This window comes from Marmota monax, unplaced genomic scaffold (genome assembly GCF_021218885.2).
Source record: "Marmota monax isolate L192 unplaced genomic scaffold, Marmota_monax_Labrador192_F-V1.1 WCK01_AAM20220418_F8-fsc00160, whole genome shotgun sequence".
Taxonomy (NCBI): domain Eukaryota; kingdom Metazoa; phylum Chordata; class Mammalia; order Rodentia; family Sciuridae; genus Marmota; species Marmota monax.
In genome coordinates this window covers 1,613,409-1,624,802 of record NW_026694183.1, presented here as the reverse complement: position 1 = coordinate 1,624,802, position 11,394 = coordinate 1,613,409, and the positions used below count along the sequence as shown (strand labels likewise).

Below are 11,394 nucleotides of genomic sequence, written 5' to 3'. Positions count from 1 at the left end.
TGGTGATGGCACTTCAGGGGACACTGGGTCTTGGGCTGCAAAGGCCTGACTTGTGGTTTGGGCACATGGGGCTTTGCATCGAGGGTCAGTCCTATCCCCGTTTCTTTTCACCCTGGGCCTCTCCTTTCTTCCCCTTTAGATCAAGTCTCTGGGCTGCAGGCCCTGCCCACCTGGCTTCAGGACCTGGAAATGCGTCCAGAACAACCAACACTGGGTGCTCCTCCCCTGCAGGGCTCCTGGTGTGGAAGGACGTGTCCAGCTCCCCGCAGCAGGGTGGGGTCGTGGGGGACTTCATAAACCTCCTCAGGGAGTTCCTCAGTCCCGAGCTTGCCACCTGCCCCTGGAGGCCTCTGTTACCATGTGGTTCCTGGTTCTGTTCCTCGTCCTGTCCCTGTGGGGGACTGGTGAGACAGTGGGGAATCCAGGAGGGGTAGGGGCCTTGACTCTCACCTCCCTTGAGTCCTTCCTCCCCCACCCAGCCCCCAGCCTGACCCTCCAGGTTTGTCCCTATTTCTCACAGTCCCACATTTAATCCTGCCTCTGAGCCCTCTGTGTGGCCAAATCCGTCACAGTCCTCATTCCCACACCAGGTCCCTGCTCCCTCCCAGGAATCCCTCTTCATGAGTTCTACTCCCTGCCGCCAGCCACTTTTCTAAAGGGACAGATCCCGGACCCTCTCTGTCTCTCTGTCTATTCCAAGGACCTCTCTCAATGACGCTGGAGATCCCGGTCTCCCTCTCAACCCCCTTGAGAGATCCTACTAAATGCTGCTGATTTTTCTCCCCCAGCAGGGAGCCCTTCACCCTGAGCCCCCTCATCCTGCTCCTAGGAAACTCAGATTCCATCAGGACCCCTGCTTATTCCCAGAGCCAGGTTTCCTGGCCTGAGGCAGCAGAAAATCTCCCAACCTGGTGCTGGAGTTCTGAGAATTTCCCCTCATTCCCTGACTCTGCCCAGCCTCTCAGCGGTGGCTGGCCTTTTTCCAAGGTGGAGGGGTCGGCAGGCAGCACCACCAGCCACAGCTGCCAGTTACCCAGAGCACACTCCCGAGATCTGCATCTTTTCAAATCTCCAACCATTCTCCCAGCCTGGGACCCTCAAGCCTCCCAAACCTCCTCTCCCACGGGGAGCTTCTCCTTGGTTTCTAGAAACCCCTGCCCTCCCAGGACCCACGCCACCATCTCCCAACCTCCAAGGCCCCCCATCACCCTCATGTCCAGACCCCAGGCCCACTGCCTGCTCCAGATGCTGTGTTGGCCCTCCTGCCCCGAGCCCGGGGGGTCTGTCCTGCTCCCTAGTCGGAATACCCTTCTACAAACCCAGGGAATGGTCTCAACTCCAGTCCCTTCTCAGCACCCCTTGCCCGCGCCCCTGAGTGCCCAGGCCTGGTCCTCTGCCCCCTCAAGCCCACAGCACAGCCCCTTCTTCCCGCCCTAGCCCTGCCGGCTCCCCCTCTCTGCAGGTGCTGCGCCCCCCATCCAGTCTCGGATCATAGGGGGCTGGGAGTGCCAGAAGAATTCCCATCCCTGGCAGGCGGCCGTGTACCATCATGGTTTAGCAGTGTGTGGGGGCGTCCTGGTGCACCCCCAGTGGGTCCTCACTGCTGCCCACTGCTTCAGAAAGTGAGTAGGGGCCTGGGCATGTAGGTCGGTGGCAGAGCACCTCCCCTGGCATGCGCAAGACCCGGGTCCCATCCTCAGCAGCTTGTCCAAAAGAAGTGAGTGGGGCCTGGGAGTCTGGGAGGGGGCTTCTGTGCCCCACGGGGATCGACAGCTGGGCATTTCCCCCACACCAGGCGTGAGACTGAGAGGGAGAGGACGGTGCTGATCCAGGTGGCCTGGGGAGGGGCAGAGCCAGGCTGGACCACCCTGTCCATGGCTGCCCGGCCCCTTTCTGCATCTCTCCCCACGGAATTGTCTCTGTGCCTCTCAGAATCTGGCTGCTCCGTGTGGGGCTGGGGTCTGGCCTCTGTCTTCCTTTCTTCTCTGTCTCTGAGTCTCTGCCACCATCTCAGGCACTGCATGTCTCCATCCCTCTCTCTTTCTCTGGGTCTCTGGCTCACTCCTCTCCCCATCACTACTGGCCCCATTCCAGGGGGACCCCGAGAAAAGGCAGGCATGCACCCCAACCTGTGTGCCTGGGAGGGGGCTTCCCGCGCTGCCCTGCCCCTCCCTGTGGGACCACCAGTCCCCTCTGGGGGAGACACAGGGAAGGGCTGGGGGCCCCTGGGGGGGGGTGGGGTCCGACCTTGGGCTCTGTGCCCGGCTGCCTGCTGGGGCCCTGGCCAGCCGCTGCAGCGAGCCGCTCCTCTCAGCGCACCCCACTTCCTCTCTGCTCCCTCTTCTCTCTTTTTACCCCTGTGCCCCTGTCCTTCTCTGTTTCTTCCTCTCCTTGGGGACCCTCTTGGGCTCCCCGCCCCTCCTCTCCTCATTCTCTCCCTCCCTCTATTTCCCTAGCAATATCGGGGTCGCTCTGGGTCGTCACAACCTGGGTGCTGAGGAGGACGCATCCCAGCTGGTCCCTGTCAGCTACGCCTTCCCCCACCCGCTCTACAGCATGAACTACCTGAAGAGTGCCACCAGCACCGACGATGACAGAAGCCACGACCTGATGCTGCTCCGCCTGTCGGAGCCTGCCCGGATCACCGCCGCCGTGAAGGTCCTGGACCTGCCCACCCGGGAGCCAGAAGTGGGGAGCACCTGCCTGGCTTCTGGCTGGGGCAGCATACAACCAGACAAGTGTAGGTCTGGCCAGACCCGCCGCCCGCCCGGGCAGAGGCAGGAGCCTGGCGGGTTCTGGCTACAGTCGTGTTTTCCCCTGGCCCGTAGTCTTGAGCCCAGGGACTCTCCAGTGTGTGGACCTCAACCTCATGCCCAATGACATTTGTAGTAAAGCCTATTCTGAGAAGGTGACAGACACCATGCTGTGTGCTGGGCGCTGGCAGGGTGGCAAGGACACCTGTGGGGTAAGCTCACCCCTCCCCCAATCTCTTATGGGAAAGGAATGGGAGGACCCCACTTCTAAGCTGTTGGTGATCTGCCAGCCCCGAGTGAGAGATGGGGCTTCCCGGGCAGAAATTGAGCTGACCTTTCTCTCTCTCTGTCCCTCCAACCGCTAGGGTGATTCGGGGGGGCCGCTCATCTGTAATGGCATGCTGCAAGGTCTCACGTCATGGGGCAGTGATCCCTGTGCCGAGCCCCAACAGCCTGCCCTGTACACCAAGCTGAAGGCTTACCGGAAGTGGATTGAGGACACCATGGTGTGGTCAGGGCTGCAAGGAAAAGGAAGAGGCAGACATAGGTGTCCCCAGTGGTCCTCGGATGGGTGTGAGTGTCTGTCTTCTGCTCCCCTGAGAACACTGACGGTGTCTGCAGACATCTTCTCACACAGCTTCCCCGGGGACACACAGAAGGAGGTGGGTGGCTGTGGCATGTGTGTGATGGAGAGATGGGGCAGGCTTGGGTCCACCCTTGGAGAGGACAGTGACATGTGAGATAAACACTGTTGAGGCACTGAGTAAAGTCTGGAAGCACAGGGCACCGACACACACTCACAGCAGGGTGCCACTAAACATCACCTGCTTCATCCTGGGGCGCCCGGGAGCCTAAGGAAGATGTGAGCAGAGAAGGGAGGGTCCCCCTGTGTCATGGGGGACTCACGGGGTGACAAGAGGCCTTGAAGCTGATCCAGTATGGGGGAGGGTGTCCGTGGTCCCCAAACCACCCTCGGACTCAGCGATTTTGTAGCAGGACTCAGAACTCAGAAGAGCCATCGTGCTGTGGTGTCCTGTGGTTCTTTACGGTGCAGAATGCAGATGAAAATCAGCAGAGGAAATGTCACCGACTGGAGTGTGGAGGGGACAGGGCACACCCCAGCTGTCCTCTCCCAGTTGGGTCTTGTGGACAATGACGTATGACAGCACCGACAGAGTATTTTCAACTAGGAGGGCTCCCCTGAGCCTTCGTATCCAGCGTTTTTTTTGGTGTCTGTCCAGCAGGCTGGGAGTCCTCACCTGGCTGACCCCACTCCCTCCCTCCCCAGCCTCTCCAGGGCCTGACCCAGGGCTCCAGAGGTACATAAGCAGGCATTTGCCCAAAATCACATTGTTGGCCTGAACCCTCTGGCCTGGTCCTGTCAGGCAGAGAATTCCAAGGCTCCAGGGGTTGTCCCCAGGAAGCCGCTCAAGGGAGAGTCCTTGATTTGGAAGGTACAGGAACCCAGCACCTTCAGAGTTAGCCTTCCACAGGCAGGGGGTGAGGAAGAGCCGGGAGGAGAGAGCCCTGTGGGCGGGTCTGCTCTTGTGACCGGGTGGACCAGGGAGCTCCCTGAGGATGGGGAATCCAGGGTAGCAGCAGGTTCGAGGGAAGACTGAGCTCTCTGAGGACACAGTATTGTCTCATTTGCTTTCTCCTCACACTGTGGGTGGGTGGGTGGGACTTCCGCCCCAGGAGGATGGCTGGACACCCGGGATGGACAATAGCGCCTTCCTCACAGGTCTTCACAGCCCAGGGAGGGGGACGCACACACTGTGCACGATCACTCGGGGACTGCATTCAGAGTCACACAACAAGAGGGACTGTGGGAGTCAGGCTGTGCAGTAACAAGGGGGTGGGGAGCTCTGGTTCCCACAGCAGGTTGGGATTCCACAATCTCCGGGGCTGGCAAACCCACGTGGCTTAACCAGCTGGAAGGGAAGGTGGTCTGGGGAGGGCCTTTGTGGTCTGGTGCAGGGCATATCTGGCAAGAGCTTGAGATCTGTGGTCCTTTAAGGCCTCCCGTTACATGCACTAAGTCAGGGACCCGTGACGCCTGCCTGAGACAGCTCCCCTACACGATGTGTCTGATTGTCCCCAGGTCCCCCTCCGCCAAGACTCCTAGAAATGAAGCTACAATTGTAACCCCCGAGGAAGCCCGTCACGCTGTGGAAGAGCTGCATTATTTTTTTTGTTGAAACAGAAGAAATCTGGGTGTGGAAAGGGACATGAAGCATGGGGTGTGGGGTGCTCTTGAAAGGACCTTAAGGCAGAATTTGTTGGTAGGAGCTGATTAAGAAGAGAGTCTGCGTTTCATCTTGCAGCTCTGGGGGTAGAAGGGCTCTAATAGTTTGGTTGGTGGAAACAGGGACCAAAAGGTGACCTGTACTAAAGAAGACTGAGATGCTAGTCTTGCCTTGATATACCCCAGAGGAAGGGACCTAAATGCTCTGGAGATTGGCATGTGAGGGCGGGTTTGCTATCTAAGACCTGCCCACCGCCCTGAGTCTCAGGGCCTCCCAAGTCCCGGAGCCATCAGAGCTGCCCAGGAGGACTCTGCACATGGTGGTTTGTCCCCCTGGTGAGGACCCTGACCTTGAGAATCTGTAAGGGAGGGGCTGCCAGCCAACCTGCCCAACTTTGTCCTGAGGGAGATACTATCTTTATTGTCTTGAGAGCCAAACAGAACTGCTCCAAGGGGCCTATTGTATTTACTGTCCTGGACATGAAGCACAGCACTTCTGGGGACACATGATTCTTATCCAGGACAGCAAACAAAGCTGCTTTGGCGGAGATGACTCTGTGCGAGACTGCTGGCTGGCCAAATGTTTTGGACAGCCGTCTCCAGCCCTGTTGATGCCTGTGCTCTGAGACACAGAACCGCGAGAGACTTGTGGAGAACTGTCCCCAACACATTCAGCTCGTGTCCTCCTCCCTTCTCGGCAGGAGAACCTTGTCCACCTTCCTGTCCTCCTCATCCACCACATGTGTGTTCCCCCAGCTTCCCCAGTGTTCTGGGCCCCGGGGGTGACCGTGGCAGGGGCAGGTGGCCACCTGATTTGGATGTGAAACCCTGCCCCACTGGTGGTATGTGGTGCCTTGGCCTTCAGGGGCCATTTCCATGTTTCTCCATGAAGGCTCATGGTGCCGGAGGGAGTGGGGGGCCAAGGGGTCCCATGCCTGGCAGAGGAAGCAGAGGACAGGGAGAGGGCATCAGAGAGGGCAGAGGGGCCCATCCTAAAGGCCACAGCTGTGGGGAGGCCCTGCTTTTCTTCCGATGAGCTAACTGGTGGCTGGTGCTGGACAGGAGCAGTCGGGTTCTGACTCAGTGTCACCAGCTCCTTCTGGTGTCTGCGTGGAGATCAGAGTGCAGGGAGGGCTCGGTGCCAGGGTGGGAGTGCAATGGGCCGACCTGAGTGGAGGCCCCTGGTCCTGTCCCCACTGGAGCCCTCTCCCACCTTCCTCACAGGCTCCGAGCCTCAGCCTCTCAGCCTCTACTGCATCCCCCGTGCGGCCCCTGCTCACAGCCCTCCATGGCTCCCCAGTGCCTCCTGTGAGGTGATCCCTGGAGAGGGGAAGGTCTGCTCCTTCCCTGTCTTTGGGGACTGTCCTTCTGGACCCTGCCTCCCTGTGCAGGAGCAGGACTCTGAGGTCCTTCCCCATTTGCCAGGACTCCGCCCACTGTCCTTCTGCTAGAATTCCTGCCTGCCTTCCGGAGTGGGTTTGGGGGGCGCTTACAGGCGGAAACTCACCTTCGGGCTCTCTCACTCTCTCTTCCCCTCCCAGGGTGACTCTGGGGCCTGCCAGTCCAGGCTTACACTCCCACCCTCAGGCAGCTCAGCCTGGTCCCCTCTCTGCATGTGGCTGCAGCCCACTGAGTCTCCCTCCCACCTCATCCCCAGCTGGCCAGGTGCAGCCCCAGGGCCCAGCTCTCACTGGGAACTCCGAAGGATCTGGGAAAGCAAATAAGTTGTCCTGCCATGGTTTCTTGGACACTAGCAGAGCACGCCAGCCCCTGGTCAAAGGCCCTTGCACTCAGGGCCTTCAGACAGTGGGAGCCGCCTGTTCTCTGTCTCTCAGGGAAGGGACTGCCAGGGAAGGGGGCTGCCGGCCAACCTGCCGAGTGTGTGGCCCACGGGCAGCTCCTATCTTGTTATCCTGAGCACACACAGACCTGGTCTAGAGCAGCATATTGTATTTGTTTTACTGAACAATAAACACGCCCGCTGTGAGAAGCACGTTATCCTGGGTTGCTCTGGAGGCAATACTGCTTGCAAGAGTGCTGGCCCAGCATCCCGGACACAGTCCAGAGGACACGCGTTCGTTCTTTCTCTGAAGCCACATAGAATTGCGAGAGACCCATGGGGGTTTCTCTGCCCACATCACTCAGCTCGCACCCTGCCTTCCTTGCAGGACACCCTCACACCGGGACCTCAAGCTCCGCGTGCATGATGAGCCCTCTAGCCTCACCAGACTCCAGGCCCCTTCCCAGTGGTGGCAGGAAGAACGTGGGGACTGGGTCTGCAGGTATGAGTCCTGCCCCACTGGTGGTGTTGACCTTGGAGGATGTATCCATGCAGCACAGTGTGGGAGGTCATGACCCTTCAATCTTGAAAAGCCCCTCTTTGGTGTTTGTGCATTTGATTCTGTGTGTGTGTGTGTGTACACATGTGTGCATGCACATCCCACCCATGTGCATGGACCATGCCCCCACATGGGAAACCTGACGAGTGACCTTTGACATCAAGTACCTGACTGAGGGCCTGACCTGGCGATGGATGAGTGCTTCCTGTCCCTGCGCCCTGTGTCTCCAGGGTGTGCCTTTCACCTTCAGTGTCCACCTCTGCCCCTGGAGGTTCCTGGGCTCTGACCTGGTGGGTCCTATCTGAATGTCTGGTCTCTGGGGCCTGGGTCTGTGGTTCTGAGTCACCACTGCCTAAGTGGCTGTGTGGATGAAGATCATTATTAACCTTGACCCTCTTCACCTGGTTCAGTGCATGTGTCTGACTTTGGCATACTGATTTCCACAATGTGAATATAATACATATGTCCCTTAAATAATGATGTGCCTTTGATTAAAACGACTAATGTTTATGAAGCAGTTATGATATGGCAGGCATTATCACACCCATCCAGATGTGTAAACACACACACACACACACAGTTTCCCATTTAACTCTTGAGAGCCCCCACATAACAGAGGAGGAGATGGAAGCTCACTGTAGTCAACTGAGTTTCTCAAGGACTCAGAGCTGGTATGTGTGAACCCAGGTGGGTGGCCTCTGGGTGTGGCCACTGTACCATAGACCCATGACTGCCCCCGTCTTGGGGGCCTGAGGGCACCTTGGCATCTCTCCCTGTGTACCTTAGTAAGACCTTCCCTTGCATGTCTGGGTCCTGTGTGTGGCGTGTGCCTGGGTGACATCAATGTCCTGCCACACTGGAGGCTGGATGGGTCTGTGTGTGTGTGTCCAAGTCCTAACCGTCCATCTGCATTCCCACGTGAACATCCATGCTGGTTATTGGAAGTGCCACCTGACACCTGCCAAGAGTGTTCAGCTTAGAGCGCTGTCCTTGTCAGAGCCTAAGTGTGCAGGTCCAGTTGTCCATGGCTGACTATGGCCACATATGTGATTTCATATGACACCGAGTTTGCTGAGATGCACAAACTCTGGGACCAAGCCCAGGTCATACACATACCGAATGCCACATGCATTTTGTATTTGTGACCCAAGGATGGCCTTGAAGCCTGACTCCCAGTGGCCACCTGCTGAACCCACTAAACCCAGTGTCCTCATCTCCATCTCCCAGCACAGAGAACCTCTCACCCTCTGGTCCTTCCCCTTCCTCTTTCAGGGACCATAGAACAGGAGATGGGGGCGTGGACAGCGAAGAGGGAAACAGTTCCGAGAAAGGACAACAGCCATTATGAAACACATCAGGGCTTCAAGGGCTGCTGGAGCAGCGGAGGGGAGGCCCAGGGGAAAAGCCAGGCAGAGGGGTGATGAGGAGCTGAGGAGTGAGGATGCCTGACAGAAGGTGAACCGGTCCTGGGACCTAGGCTGTGTGTGCCATTCCCAATCTGGGAGATGTTCTTCCTCTTTGTTTTTTTTTTTGGCACTGGGGATTGAAACCAGAGCTGCTTAACCACTGAGCCACATCCCCAGCCCTTTTTATTTTTTATTTTGAGACGTGGTTCACTTAGTTGTTGAGGGCCTCACTAAGTTGCTGAGGCTGGCTTCGAACTTGTGATCTTCCAGCCTCAGCCTCCCGAGCCCCTGGGATTACAGGTGTGAGCCACTGTGCCTGGCTGGAAGTGCCTTTTTGAATGTGGAAGCCAGACCTGCAGTGCCTCATGCCTCTCCCCAGTCTGGGTGCTGCCTGGGGCCACACGGGGATGTTATGGAGGCAGGGCTCCATGTCCTGAAGGCCTCTGGTGGTGGGGAGTGGGAGCTCCTGGGTGTCTGGAGTTTGGGGAGGTAGAGGCTGGGCATCTCGTGTTTGAGTGGGGGTAAGGAGTGACCTCTCTGTCCTGAGGAAGAATATGCTGGGGCCCGGGGGCTAGAGTTCAGGTGTGTGTGTGTGTGTGTGTGTGTGTGTGTGTATGGCACACTGTGGCCTCTGAGCCAGCTGAGAGCAGGGCAGGGACCACTGGTCAACAAAGTACAAGGTGGTAATCAATTTCAGATGCCCACTGGTCTTGGGGATCTCTGGTTTCTCACTCTCTGATCCTTTTCGCCATTCCACACTCAGCTGGCGGGTCACCTTCCCCCGTCCAGCTCTTCCTGCAGTTGCTGGGCATGCACAGTCCTTGCTGACACTCTGGCTGCGAGCCACAGAGGGCCATTTGGCACCATTTTTCTTACCCTCTTCTTTCCCAAACGGTACCCCTGCCTCTTCCAGTCACAATGCAAGAGTCCTTGTTGTCCTGACCACCAGCGCAGAACATGCAGGAAGGGTGTAACTCAGGGAGGGATGCTCTGCAGGACGTCTTGGACATCACCGGGACAGCCAGACCCTGCAAAATGCTTCCTGTGATGGATGACACAGAGTCAGTAGCTGGACAGGGACAGCCATGGACGAAGGTGGACCCAGAGACAGACACACCTCAAACCACTATTGGACAGCCAACCCCAGTCCAAGACCAAGCAGCTGGTTCCAAGGGTGGGACACTGGGAGGCGATGCTCATGGGGCTGATGGAGTCCGAGGCTGTGGCTGGGTCCCGCAGCTGGATGGGCATGAGGTCGCTGGATCCTGAGGTTCCTTGTACTCTGGCTGCTGAATGGAGCAGTTGACCTTGATCATCTGGCTGCCTGGTGCCTGGTGCCTGGTGCAGGCTGGTCCCATGGTGTAGGAGTTGGGGGCCCCAGGGCAGGTCAGTACATGGAATTACTCCTCACCTCCAACCCCAAACTCACATCCTGCCCCATTCCAACCACAACCTCATCTCCACCGACTCTCAGCTCCTGTCCCACTCCCAGCCTCATTCCAACCATCAGCCCTATGCCCAGACTCATTTCCATGCCAAACTTAACCATCAGCACCATCCTAAGCCCCATTCCCACCCTCACTCCTAAGTTCACCCCAAATCCCAACAACTAGGGCGAGTGAACGAGGCCCTTGCTTCAGGTCCACACTTAAGGGAGCCTAAACACCCAGCAACCCAAACAAATAATAGTTAAATATAATATTTAAAAATTAAAAATTAATAAAAAATCCATGAAGAACAAATTATGAACATTCTAAGTAAAGACAGCACATGACCCTGCCTGACCCATGTTACTAACCTTATCCTGACCCCAGGTCTGTCAGGTCCTATCTCTATTTAAATATTGGTTCATTGTGGATTTTTGCACTAATGTTTATTCTTTAAAATATTACATTAAAATATTAATTTTGATTAGTGATTTCTTTAAATCTCTAAATTTTGTTATTTTATTTTATTTTTTAAACAAGGACAACGATGTTTATTTATATCAGCAAGTATGATTAGTGATATTTTTGACTGTGCCCTCAAACTGCAGTCAAGGTAAGTGTTGCTCTGACCTCTTTCTATACCCGGCCCCCCAGCTACACGCACACCTCTGCCCAGGTGTGTCCGGACCCCATCCCGGTCCCTGACTTCATCACCTGCCTCCGCCCTTGACGCCAATGAAAGGCTGAAAGGCGGTGCTCAGAAAACGCCCTTCCTACTGCAGCTCCCCCCATTCCTTGAGCACCTGCTTCTCTCAGGTCATCCTCCTCTTAGGCACTTCCGTAATTGGGTCCAGCCCGGGTCTGAACAGTCCCTTAACCCCGCCCTCATCACTGCGGACTCCGCAGGCTCCCTGCTTCTCATTCCCACCTAGCAGTCAGCGCTGGAGCCCGAGCCCCGCCCCTCAAGCCCCGCCCCCTCTAGAATCCCACCCCTGGCTCCGCCCCTCCGCGCCAAGCCTTCTGCTCAAGTCTCACTCTGGCCAAGCCCCGCCCCCCAAGCCCGGTCCCTCAAGCCCCGTCCCGGGCCGCTTTCTCTGCTCTGCTGAAATCCCTCCCAAACTTTAGACTAAGCTGGTGCAAATGTCACGGCCCCAGCCAGCAGTGGCCTCCGGAAGCAGTGCGCCGCGGACAGCACCCATGTGGATGCACCAGGACGCCCCCGCC

The 11,394-nt window shown here is 57.3% G+C and overlaps 1 protein-coding gene across 1 annotated transcript; it reads left to right on the top strand.

Moving 5' to 3' along the window:
• Nucleotides 1-358: 358 nt before the first annotated feature.
• On the top strand, nt 359-8,685 carry LOC124107801 (kallikrein-2-like). Its single transcript, XM_046465996.1, has 7 exons — nt 359-404; nt 1,463-1,622; nt 2,457-2,740; nt 2,829-2,965; nt 3,119-3,264; nt 7,167-7,280; nt 8,610-8,685. Exons 1-7 carry the CDS (start codon nt 359-361, stop codon nt 8,683-8,685), a joined length of 963 nt encoding a protein of 320 aa, XP_046321952.1.
• The last annotated feature ends 2,709 nt before the right edge of the window (nt 8,686-11,394 follow it).